A 14,650-nucleotide genomic window follows, 5' to 3' on the forward strand; every position below is an offset into this window, starting at 1 on the left:
GGGCAGGCCTAGGGAGAGGATTAGGGAAAGGCCTGGGGAGAGGTCCGCGGCAGAATCACCCCTTTGACAAAAGCTGCAAACCCCAAATTGGGACTATAATGTGAATTCTTTAATTGCCAGGTTGGGACTTTCTTGCTGCTAGAAGTTTGTATTTATAGTATAGTCAATAATGTAGTAAACTAGCTTTAGACTGTATTAGGCACATTCAACTCCTAATAGTTAATGAGTGCTGACATTGTTCACAGATAAGTGATATTATATGGTTTGTTTATCTCTATATATTGTCTGTCTTAAATCATTTCAGAGCAGCTAGAACGGGTTGATAAAGGTCTGGAGCAAATTAATCAGGATATGAGAGAAGCAGAGAAGAATCTAACGGATATGGGGAAATGCTGTGGAATGTGCTCGTGTGACCGGTGGGTGTTTGTATCCCCTATTTACCATGTGTATGTTATGAGTGTGGGCTGAAATCTGCTCTTACACAAAATACTCAATTATAAAATCTTTAAAACAAAGATAAGGATTTATATTTTAGCCAAGTGACTCAAATTACTATATCTCATTTAATTATAACATTATTACCCTGATGTTTTAGCTTTGTGATATGAGGTCAAAGTAATTAAAAAATGAACACTGCAAAATGCTGAAATTTGCTCTGGTTGTGAAGGCGTGAAATAGGGCTTATGGAAATCACATGATGTTTGAACTAAGAAAAACACCCTATGGAAAAGTGTTTTTATCTGTCCTTCTGTTCTATCTTTGTCCATTGTCAATCTTTCCCCCATCCAGCACTAATATTAGCTGTATGAGATGTCTTGGATCCCCTCCTTTTCTGGAGTTGTTGTTCCACTGGTTAATTGGACTTAGGGGGCATCTGCTTTTGTGACACTGGACAATAGTATAACTTCCATCACTTCGGCGAGATTACTGCACTTCTTGATGTGTCATTGTGAGACGGACAACAATGAAAACCTAGTGGAAATTCCAACTTTTCTAAAAATAAAACTTTGCCTTGGGTTCCACTTTAAACCCGCAGAAGATCCCTAATATAATGTGCAACTATAACAGCATATTTTTACATCATGGCAGACCTATTCTGACTTATTCTCTCCCAACCCCCCCTGTCCACAGCCACTGCTACAATCTTTCTTCTGCAAACTGTACTTGGCCAAGGCCAAAGCTCCACGAAATCTGTGGTCCTATTGGATGGTTAATGTCTCCCAGACATTTTCCTCCTCCTGCTTGGTTGACTAAAAGTTGCGTGCAGAGTCAGTACAGGTAGTCCCTGGGTTAAGGACATCTGACATACAGACGACTCCTAGAAACAAACTTGCAGAAGAAATGTTTGCTAAACACAGCTGAGGTTGTGGTGATCTTAGGATAGTGAGCTCTTTCTGCAGCCTCTTGTAACTCTTTAATGACCAGACAAACTGCAGTTGTTTCTTTTTGCATATCAAAGCACAGCTTGCTCCAGAAGTTATTGAATGTCTAGGCTCCATAAAGATTTTTTTTGCTTTCTTTCTGATTAACTCACAGTGAGGATTTTATACAGTAACTGACATCACGCTGCCTAATAATACATTGAGACAAACATCTGTCCTAATTGCATTTATTAAAATAATGTACCTGTTCCGACTTACATACAAATTTAACTTAAGAACAAACCTACAGTCCCTATCTCGTATGTAACCCGAGGGCTATCTGTATTGGCATTTGCTAGTCTACATGTAACATGCAATTTTCTGCACCCTCTCCTCCAGATGAAGCAGCTTTGTCCATCTGCAAAACATGTAGAGTCTAATTGGGTGACAATGAATATCACAACATTGTTGCAACAAATTATGTCAGCACAGTTTGTCTAGCAACAAATGTTGATTTTTTATCATGTAAATACATGTCACATTTTATTGGTATAATCATGTGTAAATATTGCCTAATAAACTCTTTTATTTGCTGGTGTGTGGCATAGTACTTAAGTTGTCCAGTTCATATTAATAATGGTTTAAGTTGACACTTCATGTTAGGCATGGTTGCTATCAGTTTTGAATAGAGTTAGACTTTATATAGTTTTGTTCTCTTATTGATAACCCTTCATTTTCTCTTCTATCTCTGTCATTTTATCTCCTTGTCCTATTTACATTCAAAACTTCTTTCTTGTTTTTGATTCACTTATCATCTCAGACTGATGAACAGCACCACTTACAGGAAAGTGTGGGGTAAATCCAATGATGAAGTGGTTTCTAGCCAACCTTCTCATGTTGCTGATGATAGAGAGCGCATGATGATGAGTGGGAGCTACATCCGAAGGTAAAATGTCTGAACAAAGCAGTTTAAGGAAACCCAGTTATGTTATCTGAGGGACGGACCTACATTCTTGTTTTGTCTCATCCCATGTTTCATCACCATCATTAACCTAACTCAACAGACACCGTTACTAAGAACCTTTATTGAGTAATAGATTGGAATGGTCAACCTGAAGGCCACATCCATCTTAATCAAAAGAAGGCAGCCAAGCAACCAGCTAGTATACAGGACTATCATCAATACTTTGACAACATTCCCATTTATCTATAGCATGGTTTGCTTCCTTGTCCTGCATGCCTAGGAAAGTTCTCCTGTCTATTGTACTGTTCTTCAAATGTTGACATCAATGGCTTTTTACCACAGGATAACAAAGGATCCGCGTGAAGATGAAATGGAAGAAAATTTAAATCAAGTTGGAAGCATTCTAGGCAATCTCCGTAGCATGGCTCTGGATGTTGGGAATGAGATTGACATCCAGAACAAGCAAGTGGACAAAATCATGGAGAAGGTTAGTAAGAAAAGTTGGGGATACACAAGGGTTGATGCATACGTTAGCATAAGTTAACTATTTGCAAATACCCAAAAGGCAGCAAAACCAATAAAGTTAGTATTTGTTCTTAATACGGTACTTTGCATTACCTTCGTACATGTTTTCTATGACCTGACTTTCAACAGAGCTATTGTATGGGTAAACATTAACACTGAAAATCCAATGTTTGCTAATGTTTGCTTTGTTAAAGAGATCCTGTTGCTGGACTAATTAATTCAATAAAAATATTCCAATGAGATTATATATGTGCATTTAACAATTCATATCAGTGTTTCTCAACCGGGGTTCTGCCTGAGGTTGCTAGGGGTTCCATGAGCAATGAGAAGTTTGAGATTTGGAATTAACAGATTCCAATGATCTTTTTGGCTACGTGTAAGGATAACAGCTTTCTCAATGACCAGAAATGTAAGAAGCATTCTTCTCACTGACCACACACTAATATACTGGGAGCTGTGGATATAGTAGTTATAGTAGGGTTTCCTGAAGACCTGAAAGTTATTTCAAGGGGTTCCCCCATGTTAAAAGTCTCCATTGCATACAACCAAAATACCTTTATTAGTTTATTTTATTTTTTTCCTCTTTGAAAATGATAGGAAATCAGGAATGGATGCTCGGGTACAATATATTTAATGTGCTGTTATTACTAAACCATACTATGTTTGGGTCAAAGTTATCAGTGCCTATACAATATAGTAATGATAATAACCCACTTTTCATTCAAGTTCTAGTAAAACCCTAACCCACCTAATCTAACTAAAACTTCAGTGTATCACTGGCACCGAATATAACCCAAAAATAAGGAACTTTATTTTGTTACAGACACATGGAATTGTATATGTTTTTAGCTTAGAGTTAGACCCGGAATAGAAGCCCTCCATTGGTTTTCCAGTTTAAATTGCTTGGAAATCATGAAAATGAATTTAAAATATCAAAAAGATTTGTGCATTGAGTCTGATTTAATAAAGCTCTCCAAGACTGGTAAGACTATCATGGGTGATCTTGCAAACTTAGAATGAATTGAAAACATTTGTGAACTAATAAATGATTTTTATAAATACATTCCAGATTCGTTAAAGCACCAAGCTTCTCCCATGATAATGTATTTTCTTAGGTATTGGAAATCTTTAATAAATCAGACCCATTGCTTCTTTATGATCTACAAACTTATGATATTTACTCACATTAAGGGCCTTTTCCAGATCTAAACAGCATGATTAACCGCTCTTGGGCACCTGTATATGCTCTTGTGAGTAGTTTTTAGAGTTTTGGAGAGACAAATGCTTTGTTGTGTGGTTGAGCGAGGTGCATTATTATGCTACATATTGTGTCAGGAAATGTGCTCCAAACCATTGCAACGTGAAGGCAACCATGTGAAAACAAATGCACAAAATGGTTCCCAACTGCCCCCACATGATTAAATGTAAATGAATGTGCAATAAACCACTACAGTTTACCATAGGTCCAACAGATTTGCTTCAAGAAAGTGAAAAAATTCCAATCTTCTTTTTTTCTTTTCAGGTTGTAGTAAATGAAGACCGAATTAAGGAAGCCAACACTAAAGCCAAAAAGATTCTTAAAAGCGTCTGAGGCTCTCCTGCGGTAGCATACCAATCCATGATGAGTAAGGTCTCTCCTTTACCGATTCAGCTTTCCTGTCTGGGTTCCTCTATATTGTACAGCAATGTTTCCTGATATAAAGCTCATCATATTGCTTGAAGATATACTGTAGCATAAAACTATCGCTTGTGCCTTGTGTGTGGGAAGTGAAATTTAGTTATGTATTAAAAAACACCAGTAAGGAAACTTGTATTGCCTGTAGCAACCATTCTGATTTTATATTTTACTATGGGTTAGGAATGCAAGGCCGAACTCCATATATGATAGATATAAAAACACCAACATGGCTCTGTATTCATTTATACATCATTAAATGTGTTTTTTAAATAAAAGAATTGTAGGTACCTTTTTGTAAGTATTAGCCTCTTATACTTCGCGTTACACCCGAGCTTAGTCTTGGGGGAGAAAGAAGCAGCAGAAGGACCACGCTGGTTTTGATGCAGTGCACACAAAAAGTACATTCATAGCAGAAGAAAGCAGAGAATTACAGAGAAATAAGCTCATTACACTGCTGTTTCTGATTCAATCACAGGTTGGGGGAGGATGGCGATGTGCGTTCACATGGCTTACAGCCAAAAATATCATGTAGGCTATATGAGCCACCCAATGAAGTCACTAATGAATCAAAGTAGATTTCCTATGATTTTGCCCCCTGGTAAACATGTGTGATGCGGTGTGCAATGCCTGCATCCCCCAGCACCTGGTCACATTGTAGTTTTTAGAAGCCAAGGATGTCATGAACTTAAAATAAATGAACTGCTGATGCTAACTGGCCCCTATAATAACCACTGACATTTTGCTCTCTGATGTTTTTTTTAGTGAAGCCTTAAGTGTTTATCTTTATTGTGGAATGTATATTATGCATACTTTGTTGTTCAGATTTGTACAATGCATGCACTGAACTTTTCTATTTTAACACAATAAAATGATAATTTCACAAATACTATTCTCCGACCTGTCACTGTGTATGGTTTGCCACAGATGGGTAAAATAAGCAGACCTTGATATCTTTTACACAAAGATTTTGGTATCTGGCCCAGCCAGCACTTTATCTGCCAGGAGTTTGTATGCTCTTCCTGTGTCTGTGTGAATGTCCTCTGAGCACCACGGTTTCCTACCACATCCCAAAAAGCATGCAGTTAAGTTAATCGGCTTTCCTTCAGTAATTGTCCATAAACTATGCTAATGACATATGACTATGGTAGGGACATTAGATTGTGAGCCCCATTGTGAGCCCCATTGAAGGACAGTTAGTAATGTGACTATGGACAATGTAAAGCACTGCCTAATGCATCAGCATTATATAAATACTAGGTAATATTAATATCTGCACCACATACCTGTAACAGTCTCACCACCATAATAGAACTTTAACCACAGCTGTTTCAGTCTCATTTGCCCTGGTATGAAACATTATTTTTTTACTGGAACAGTTTCCAATAGCTTCTTCACCACCCAAGGCCAGATTTAACATTAGGTATGGTGGATCAGTGTCTATTGATGGCAGAAGCAATAGGACACTTTGCCACGTCTCATTCAGTGTATGGTTATCGACACAAAATTCGTTCTTATCATCATGAAAATGTAAATACATATACACCAAGACAGGTCAACACTCAGGACCAATAAGAAGAGAAGATACTAGCTGCAAGGTATTATTTCAGCTCCCATGGGGTGCTCTGATGGAGGAAATGAAACCCTGACTGCACCTGCATGATCTGGAATCACTAAACAAATATTCTCTATATACAGTACCTGGTATATCCATTTAGCATGCACAATCATGTCACTCCAAAAATTGTGTTGTGCCGATCAAGGATTGCAGGAGGGCATGCTTAAAAGTTTCCTCCATTTAGCCAAATGTGAAATTGAAGTTGGTTGAGTGGGTTAGGGGACTAAACTAGAAGCCATTTAAACAATTTCAATTTCATGTTTGCCCAAATGCAGGAAAACTTTAAATACACCTTTTTGAAATCCCTGGTGCCATTATCAGATCAACAATATTCTCGTCTCATCATAGTCCCTAAGAGTAATTACATTTAAAATGCAGGGGTACCAAAACTTAAAATGTAAAATACTTTACCAAAATTACACAAACTGTACATTTATAAAGAATGCCAATGCAGTTTACAAATGTGCTCTGCACCACGGTGGCTTTGGGACCTGCCAAGGAGCTACAGAGCTGAATGACAAAAATGAAAAAAAATCCAGCATAGGTGTCATGGAGCTTTCTCTGTTCCTTTTAGCAGGGATCTCCATGGGATTTCATTGGCTACACACTGTAACCCAAATTTATTAAAATGGATGGGTTTCAGATGTGTGCAGTGTTGTAACCTTGCAAGTCCTGCATAGGGTTAAATGGGAAAGTCAACCTCCAGTCTTATTGTTTTGGATCCTGATAGGGGGATCTAACCCCATACCTGACACAGCAATAATAGTTGGAGCAGTGTTTGATAGCATCCTGTGTGTTCAACATTTTGTATGAGCTATCTTTATAAATAAATAATATATAAACACACTTGTATTTGGCACACTCATACTTTATTTTAATAACTTTTTTCATTGGATTCTTCAGGTGGACAGTTCGGCTTTAGAGTCACTTGTGTGCAAAAGCGGCATGGACTATAGTGTAGACACTCAGGGCGGTCCCTGCAACATAAAGAAAACATTTTTTATGATGTGCAAAAAATAAACCATGAAAAATGATGGACAAAATGTATTTACATATTCTTAACAAGCATTAAAGAGACTTTAGGCTGGTTTCACACCCTTGTGCTTTTGTTTGATGAGTTTCTATTGAAAATAAATGAAAAGCTTAAAAACACATCTCAATGCATGTTGCATGTTGCATGTTGTTGAGATGTAGGATTGTAAACATGGTTCCCAAGAGACTATTATATGGAACCAAACTCTTCTAACTGGCGCTTTGGCAGGGTTGCGCACATGCACACAAGCTTTGTGCTAATGTGATGGCCAGAAACACAGCCAGCCTGCTAAGTGTACTGCACATCCCCCCCATATGTCACCGTACTGATTGATAAAGCCACCCATCTTAGTTTGGAACCAATATGAAGGGCAGACGAGGACCACACATCAGGAAATTTAGTCAGAATTTTACTAAATGCTGGGTTTAGAAATTCATAGGTTTTTAGAATATGGAATATGAGACTTAAATTTACATTAGCATGACTCGTGTCATGCTAATTCAATGGGGTAGTGCAGAGAGAACAATAATTATGTGAAAAGGGCAGTAAACCATTATCTAAGTCCATGGTGCCCAACACATGACCCATTGGCTCTTTTTGTGCAGTGGTGCATGTAAGAACTTTTATAATTTTCAGGTTGGCCACCACCAGGGGTGTAGCCTTAAAAAAAGAAGAGGGGGCACAGTACTATCCATGCCCATCACTGCTATGTAAACACCTCATTCCCGAAAAAGTAAGAGCATGGCGTGCCCAAGCGTGCCTGCATCACTACACCCCTAGTCACCGCTGATATAAACAAAACAATAAAGAAATGATTTGCTTTTTTAATTTTTACACAATGCCCTTTCATTCCTGAAATAGGGCAAAACAATATATAATCAAACCGTACTGGTCATACCTGCCATGGTGATGCCCATAGTAATTCGGTAATAGATGACATCCTTTATACCACCTTTCAGGTGAACTGGCAAATCATTGTCTGCCTACACACAAAGAAAGCAATTGCTGAATACTGAATATTGTGGTATACAGTACATGTTCAGGGGTTTTAGCTAATGATATACTAAAGCGTATCCAAGCATATAAACAAAAATTGTAATGTATTGCAGCTTATTAGTCTTTAAATGTAGTGAATACATCCTTTATTTTTTTAGGCCGGGAGCCCTTTTGTGTCTTTGTCACTTTCTGTGCGATGAACTGGAAACATGAACATGCTTTTTTTTCTTGTGTACCAGACCTAGCAATCCACCATGTGTTGTAGATGAGCAAATACATGCATTTTTACAGTCCAGACTGTATATTGACCACAACACAAAGATACATAAGCTGTGGGAATGCCTCCCAATTATCTAGGACTGTCCATAAACTGCATGGTCCTACCAGACCCACCCCATGTCCCAGTTTTGGGTGCTGAAATGCTCGTTTCAGGAACCCATTGTTGGTATCAGACCTCCAACCAGCATAGCACCTGCACAGGAAAGTGGGGAAATTCCCATTTCCTGTTCCTGGTCATGCAGTAATGAGCTTTAGGGAAGTCCCGGATAGGCTCCAACAGTGAGATCAGAGGTGCCATACTGATCAGAGGCCTAGAGGATTGTTGAAGTTGGAGGGGAAAAGGGGGGATAATCTGGGGTCTAAAGCAGGTGATATTAGTGGGAGCTGAACTGGGAATGAGATGACTGAAATGTTAATTAGAGCTGATCTGGGGTCTAAAGTAGAGAATATTAATGGGAGCTGATCTAGAGTCTAAAGAATAGAGTGTTATTAGGAGTTTGAAATGGGGGCCTGGCCAAATTAAAAGTAATGGAAAATGCTGTGGGATTCGGGAAATTTTAATAGTAGCTGATATTATGTCTCAGTGTTAAGGTGACTAAGTTGGATTCTGAATGTTAAGAGGGTCTGATCTTAGATTTATATGCTTGAAAGAGAGTTTAATTATTGTTCTGAAAAGAGTCAAGGGTACAGATTTGGGGGCTCATCCGGGATCTGATGGTGAAATGTGTATATCGGAGTAAAGCTTTTTCACAATGACTCCAACACTTATAACACTATATTGTTATAGTGCCTCCCAATAATGATGGGACATTTTTTTTCTCCCAGTGACCAATAACACAAATAGTAAGGGACATTTTGTTACTTCATCCTAATTGGTGCATAATGTTACATACACTTGACCTGGTTGCTAATTACCCCCTTATATTCAAATAATGTTCTTCTTTATTTCTGCTGTATTTACCCACGCCCAGTGCCATGTAGCCATGCCTTCTGTAGGTTGTGGCATGCACCACATTATTCTTTCTCCAGGCTCTCCTTAAATTTCAAAGCTGAGAGGTGTGATGGAAGAGTTTGCATAGACAATAAAGGGGCAGCACATAAAAATAAAGACCACATCCAAAGCTTGCTAAGCTAACATTTACTACTTTTATAGTAGGATTTAGATACGCTTTAATGCAAAAACAGACTATGAAAGTCTGACATTTATAAACCTTCCTAGTATGTCAATACCTGGAATATCTTCTGTTTCTCCAAAACACGGTTCTGTATCTGGGCACGGCTGGAAGTGGACAAAGACCTGCAGAGTCTCTGACCTAATACCTGTAATGGGTTTAGACATTATGTGACTATAAACCACAATGTTAAAAAGATCTATATCATTTCCCAATCCAGCGTCAACATGCCAAACACTGATAAATATATTCAGGAAGAGGGCAGCAAGTAAAAATACTTTACAAACATGCAGAAACTAGCAATGGTAGACTCCTCCTTATTCCTGTGTTGGCTTTTTCTGTTTATATATTGCCAATATAAGGCAGCTTGATATGATTATAACTACACAACCTGAGATAAATGCTGGGCCATTGCCAGGTGTAAGCAACCCAAACAAGCTGCCTAGGAGACTTTGATCCCCTGTATGCTCAGACCAGCCTTTCTTCTAATGCCATATACAAAGTAGAAAAAAGAAGCATGATATAATAGCTGTAGTCTGTTCCAGCAACCTGGGAAAAGCCTAATTATGTCACATTAGAAGTGGTGAGATCAGAATTCGGAGAAGTATCTAATTCGGGAACAGGTAACTATTGCTATTATGCAAAACTTCCCTGTGCTGTTCTTCATATGGGAGGGGGAAAAGATACAACAACTCTTGCTGGGGGGAATAAATGGTGGTTGTGGTGGATGAACATTAGGCCATCAAAAAATGCACAAAAACAGTTCAATTCTTCTGATCTCTTGCAACTTATAAGCAGTCACTTCTTGCCTACAGGAACTCCAGCCAACCAGCAATGGCTGCACAGTGTTTGCTGGAGGTGACTCCTACTGCCAAACAAGAAGTGTTGTTGTTAGCCAAGTTCATTTTCTTTTCTCAGTTTTGCCTTCCTGGCGGTAGTTCATTTTCCATGGAATGTTGTAAAGTAACGCATATCATAATGCACATGCTTTAAAGCAGAACATAGAACTTAAAAAGCCCTGATCAGAAAAATAGACATTTATCCAACACTAGACAAAGTTACGTTTTTATTAATTACGTAAACTAACTAGTGTGCATGACAAGATAAATTTGTGATTATGTGACTTATACCGTAGCTGGTAAACACTGACTTTTATAAAGGGATATGTGCTTTAAAAGTTTTAAAAACCCCACTGAACTATTTAATAGTGAAATACTCACACAGCGGGCAGGTGGTAGAGGTCTGAGATATTTACATACCATGAAATTCCTCATACTGCTGGTCTCTGTTCCCCTCGTCCTTTCTATGACATCTGACAAGGACGTGCTCATGCAATTTATAAATAATCCAGAAATAGACATAGCGGAGAGGGCCAAGCACTCCCCATAACACCCAGAACAGGGGAAGGGGGGCAGAATTAAAGTACAACACACTCTATTAAAAAAAGAAAGGCCTAAAAAGGAAAGAGATTGCTAAAAAGAAAAGAACTCTTTTTAAGTAGTTATTGTAACATTAATATACTTTATTCTCACTTTTAAAATATATTCCCATACCTGAGCTGTCCTTGATTTGGAGGGACTGTGCTTTAGATACAAGTCCCTTCCTTTTTTCTTTCCCACTTCTCCTATTTTGATTGGATACGAATACCTCTATGAAAATGAATTATTTAATCATTACAAAGCTGCACTAAACCTGTTTCTCAACCAAGGTTCCTCCGGAAGTTGTAGGGCTTCCTGGAGCAATGAGTAATTTGTGCCTCCCAGGTCAGATTAAGTGACACCAATGATCTTTTTGGCTATCTGTAAGGGTGACCTTCTGGCCAGCAATGTAAGAGGAATTCTTCCTACTGACCACCATACTAAATTACTGTAAGCTGTGGATATATTATTTAAAAGAGAGGTTTGAGAAAGGTTATTTTAAATTATTCCATTTTTTATTTTCAAAGAGTTATCATAAATGAAACAAAGTTGTGAGAAAAAGTATTTGATCAATCATTTTTTGCATGATAATTTTTTACGGTATGCAAAATCAAAAATGAAAACTTTAGGCTTTTAACGTGGAACTTTCACTAAAATAGAAAATGACACCTTTACATTCACAGAGCACTCGATCCCTCCGCAGCTGGCTTCAATCCAAGCACAGAGGAACCCCCGGGCTCCGTCATCTTTTTTCTTTGTTTTCCTACTTCAGCTTATTATACCCAATCTCCCACTGCCGATCTCCCCGATCTCACTCCCCTTCTGAGCATGCCTGAGATCAGGCATACGCAGACAGGGCAACTCCAAGCCTGCGTCACATATCCCAGGAGGCTCTGTGCTTCTTATTTAGTGTTTATTGCCATGGTAGTAAAAACAGCAGGGGAGGGGCAAAAAGCAAAACAAGAACATTTTTGCTTTATATATGAGGGTTATCTACCCTTTCATAAAAAGCTAAAATTATGCACATGCGAGACATGACCTTTTTTTTCCCCCATTGAAGAAAAAGGAGCAGCCAGAATGGGAGTGCAGAGCCTCCTGGAGTGGCATTAAGACAGAAGGGGTGTTAATCCCCCCTGCAAAAGAAGGTAATTTTTTACCTTACATAAATGGATTGTATACCCTTTTATGTAAACTAAAATCTATGTTATAGGTCCCCTTCTTTCTCTAAAACTGGAAAAGTATGTATTCTTTAGGCACATTGTTGATCATACCAAATATCTCTGCCATAGAGTAGCTAAAAGGGATGCCCTAATTTTAAAGTTACTGATAATTGCATGCAAATTGATTTTCCTTCATCTCTCTTAACCAATCTCATTAAATACTTATACGGGTAGTGATCCGAGCTAAGGACATCCAAAATACGGACGGACGAATTAAAAATACAAACAGGGCTTCCCTGCTCATTTGTGTGCAGGACAGAGGCTTGATGGGGGGAAGGGGCAGTTTGCATGACTTGCAGAAGAAGTCTTTTGCTGTTCTGCAACCTCTTGTAACTCTTTAATGACCAAGACACACACTGCAGTTCTTTCTTTTATTTTGCATATCAAAGCACAGCTTGCTCCAGAATTTAATGAATGTCTAGGCTCCATAAAGTCTTTTTTTTTTATTTTGCTTTGTTTGTGATTAACTCACAATGAGGATTTTATACATTAACTGACACCACACTGCCTAATAATATGTTGAGACAAACATCTGTCCTAATTGCATTTATTAAAATAATGTACATGTTCCGACTTACATACAAATTCAACTTAAGAACAAACCTACATTCCCTATCTCTCGTATATAACCCGGGGACTTCCTGTACTCTGAATTTCTTAGTGGTGCTGCACAATGATTGTGCTTTGCCTATTCTTCTGTGCCATTGCAAGTCCTCTGGATTGTATGCATTTATTAAAACCAATAGACCTTATGAACTCTGTAGCTGAAAATAACAGGTCTTAAGACAATGCTCCTTTGCCTGGGTTCTATGTTGAATAAGCAAACCACAATTGTTTTTTTTAGTTGGGTTTGGTTAAATTTTGAAATGAACAGAATAAACCCCTCTATGAGTTTTTATTATTGTCCTCGCCCCTATTAAAATTTCTCTGGCCTGATCAGTCTCTTTATTTTTTATTTGAAAAGGTCACTATGATCCTTTCAGTGCAGTTTGTCAATTAAAAATAAACAAAATCTAACATGTTCCTCAACACATTTTTTTCCTTCAATGCAAAGTCGCCTGGTATACCTTTAAGGATGTACCTGTTGATCCTGCCAGTCCTCCTGTTGTGGCCCCCTTTCTGACTACATTAACTAACAAACTAAAAATTGCTATGGAAAACATAAAACGCTATAAAGGTTAAAGTATTAACACTAAAATTACATGGTTATCCATGCATCAAAATGTGCATTGCTTCCAACTGTCCCTGATTAAGAGGGACTATCCCTTGTCAAAACTTTATTTATGGGCAGATACCTATTCTTCTTTAAAAATATATTATCAAACTAATAAAAAATATTTAGAATGAAACCTTCAAAATCTGCTAAATTATTCAATTTGTTATTCTGAAAAAAATTTAAAAATAACTAGCAATCCCTCCAACATCGACAGCAACACTTACAAAAATAGTTTTAGGCTATGCTAAAACCTCTGTCAGATTTTTACTGTCTGTTCTCCTGTTGCAGATTTTTCAAATCATTTAATAATTTAAAAAAAAACCTTTCCCCTGTTCTGTCCAAAACTAGAAAAGCAATGCTGGTCAAAGATAAAAGGCCAACTATAGGCATTTTTAAAATAAAAATTGTAAGGTAAGGCTTTTTGAATGTGCTTGGTGCTATGGCCAGCAGGGGGCGCCCCAAGTATAAAAATGCATTTATGTTAATGTTAAATAATATAACTCAACTAATGTTAGTTCAAAATGTTATTTATTAGTGCAACAATAATTTTTTTATGCTACATCAATTAGGATTAATGTATTTTAATTGGCTTTTAATCAATGTTACTCCCATAGTAATTCCTCTTCATGCAAATCAGGTAGAAGAGAACTAAAAACGATTATAGGTGTAGCTTAAAAAAATTATATTTATTACTCAATAAAAGCAAACACACTGTTGTAAAACTTGTAAATGTATCTCTATGGGAGCTGGCTTGTAATCTTTCCATTGGTTGGTAAATACAGACACAATGAGCCTGATTTATTATATCTTTCCAAGAATGGAGAAAATGGACTATCAAGGGAGAACCTGGGTGTTCCAACAAACCTGGAATGGATTTCATAAAATCATTTGATTTTAGTTGGTAACTATTTTTAATGCAGGATCAGATCCATTCTAGGTTTGCTGGATAACCCATGATAGCCTATCTTCTCTAGTCTTGGAGAGTGTTAAAAAATCAGGCGCAATGATGATGGAGGTCAATGCTTCCTCTTCATGTGTTTGTCTTCTCCTGTGTGCGATCCCCAGGCACTAGAGGTTAAATGGGGACAAGTCTCCCCATTCAAAACCTCTGGTGCTTTCTGATTGGCTAAGGAAGAGAACATTCTAATGACGCTCAAGCGTCATCAGGATTTT

General features: G+C 37.8%; 2 protein-coding genes across 4 annotated transcripts in view; one reads left to right on the top strand and one right to left on the bottom strand.

Annotated features, from left to right (window-relative positions):
- The window catches only part of LOC140344050 (synaptosomal-associated protein 25-like), a 17,483-nt gene extending 12,066 nt beyond the window's left edge, over positions 1 to 5,417 (top strand). For both annotated transcript variants that reach the window (XM_072430961.1, XM_072430960.1), the window contains 4 exons: positions 305 to 416; positions 2,182 to 2,307; positions 2,668 to 2,812; positions 4,373 to 5,417. In XM_072430961.1, the coding sequence (XP_072287062.1) occupies positions 305 to 416; positions 2,182 to 2,307; positions 2,668 to 2,812; positions 4,373 to 4,441 (452 nt within the window). In that variant the 3' untranslated portion in view covers positions 4,442 to 5,417. The remainder of the gene's footprint in view (positions 1 to 304; positions 417 to 2,181; positions 2,308 to 2,667; positions 2,813 to 4,372) is intronic.
- Positions 5,418 to 6,990: 1,573 nt separating this feature from the next.
- On the bottom strand, positions 6,991 to 11,028 carry LOC140344051 (cytochrome c oxidase subunit 7A1, mitochondrial-like). 2 transcript variants are annotated; one of them, XM_072430963.1, is made up of 4 exons: positions 10,883 to 11,028; positions 9,682 to 9,771; positions 8,075 to 8,159; positions 6,991 to 7,120 (listed from the first exon to the last, which is right to left on the bottom strand). In XM_072430963.1, the coding sequence occupies exons 1-4, from the start codon at positions 10,982 to 10,984 to the stop codon at positions 7,068 to 7,070; spliced, it is 330 nt and encodes a 109-aa protein (XP_072287064.1). In that variant the 5' UTR covers positions 10,985 to 11,028; the 3' UTR covers positions 6,991 to 7,067. The 2 variants fall into 2 exon arrangements, with proteins under 2 accessions (XP_072287064.1, XP_072287063.1); XM_072430962.1 differs by having other exon boundaries at positions 10,844 to 10,969.
- Positions 11,029 to 14,650: the final 3,622 nt, after the last annotated feature.

Source organism: Pyxicephalus adspersus, chromosome Z, assembly GCF_032062135.1.
Source record: "Pyxicephalus adspersus chromosome Z, UCB_Pads_2.0, whole genome shotgun sequence".
Lineage (NCBI taxonomy): Eukaryota > Metazoa > Chordata > Amphibia > Anura > Pyxicephalidae > Pyxicephalus > Pyxicephalus adspersus.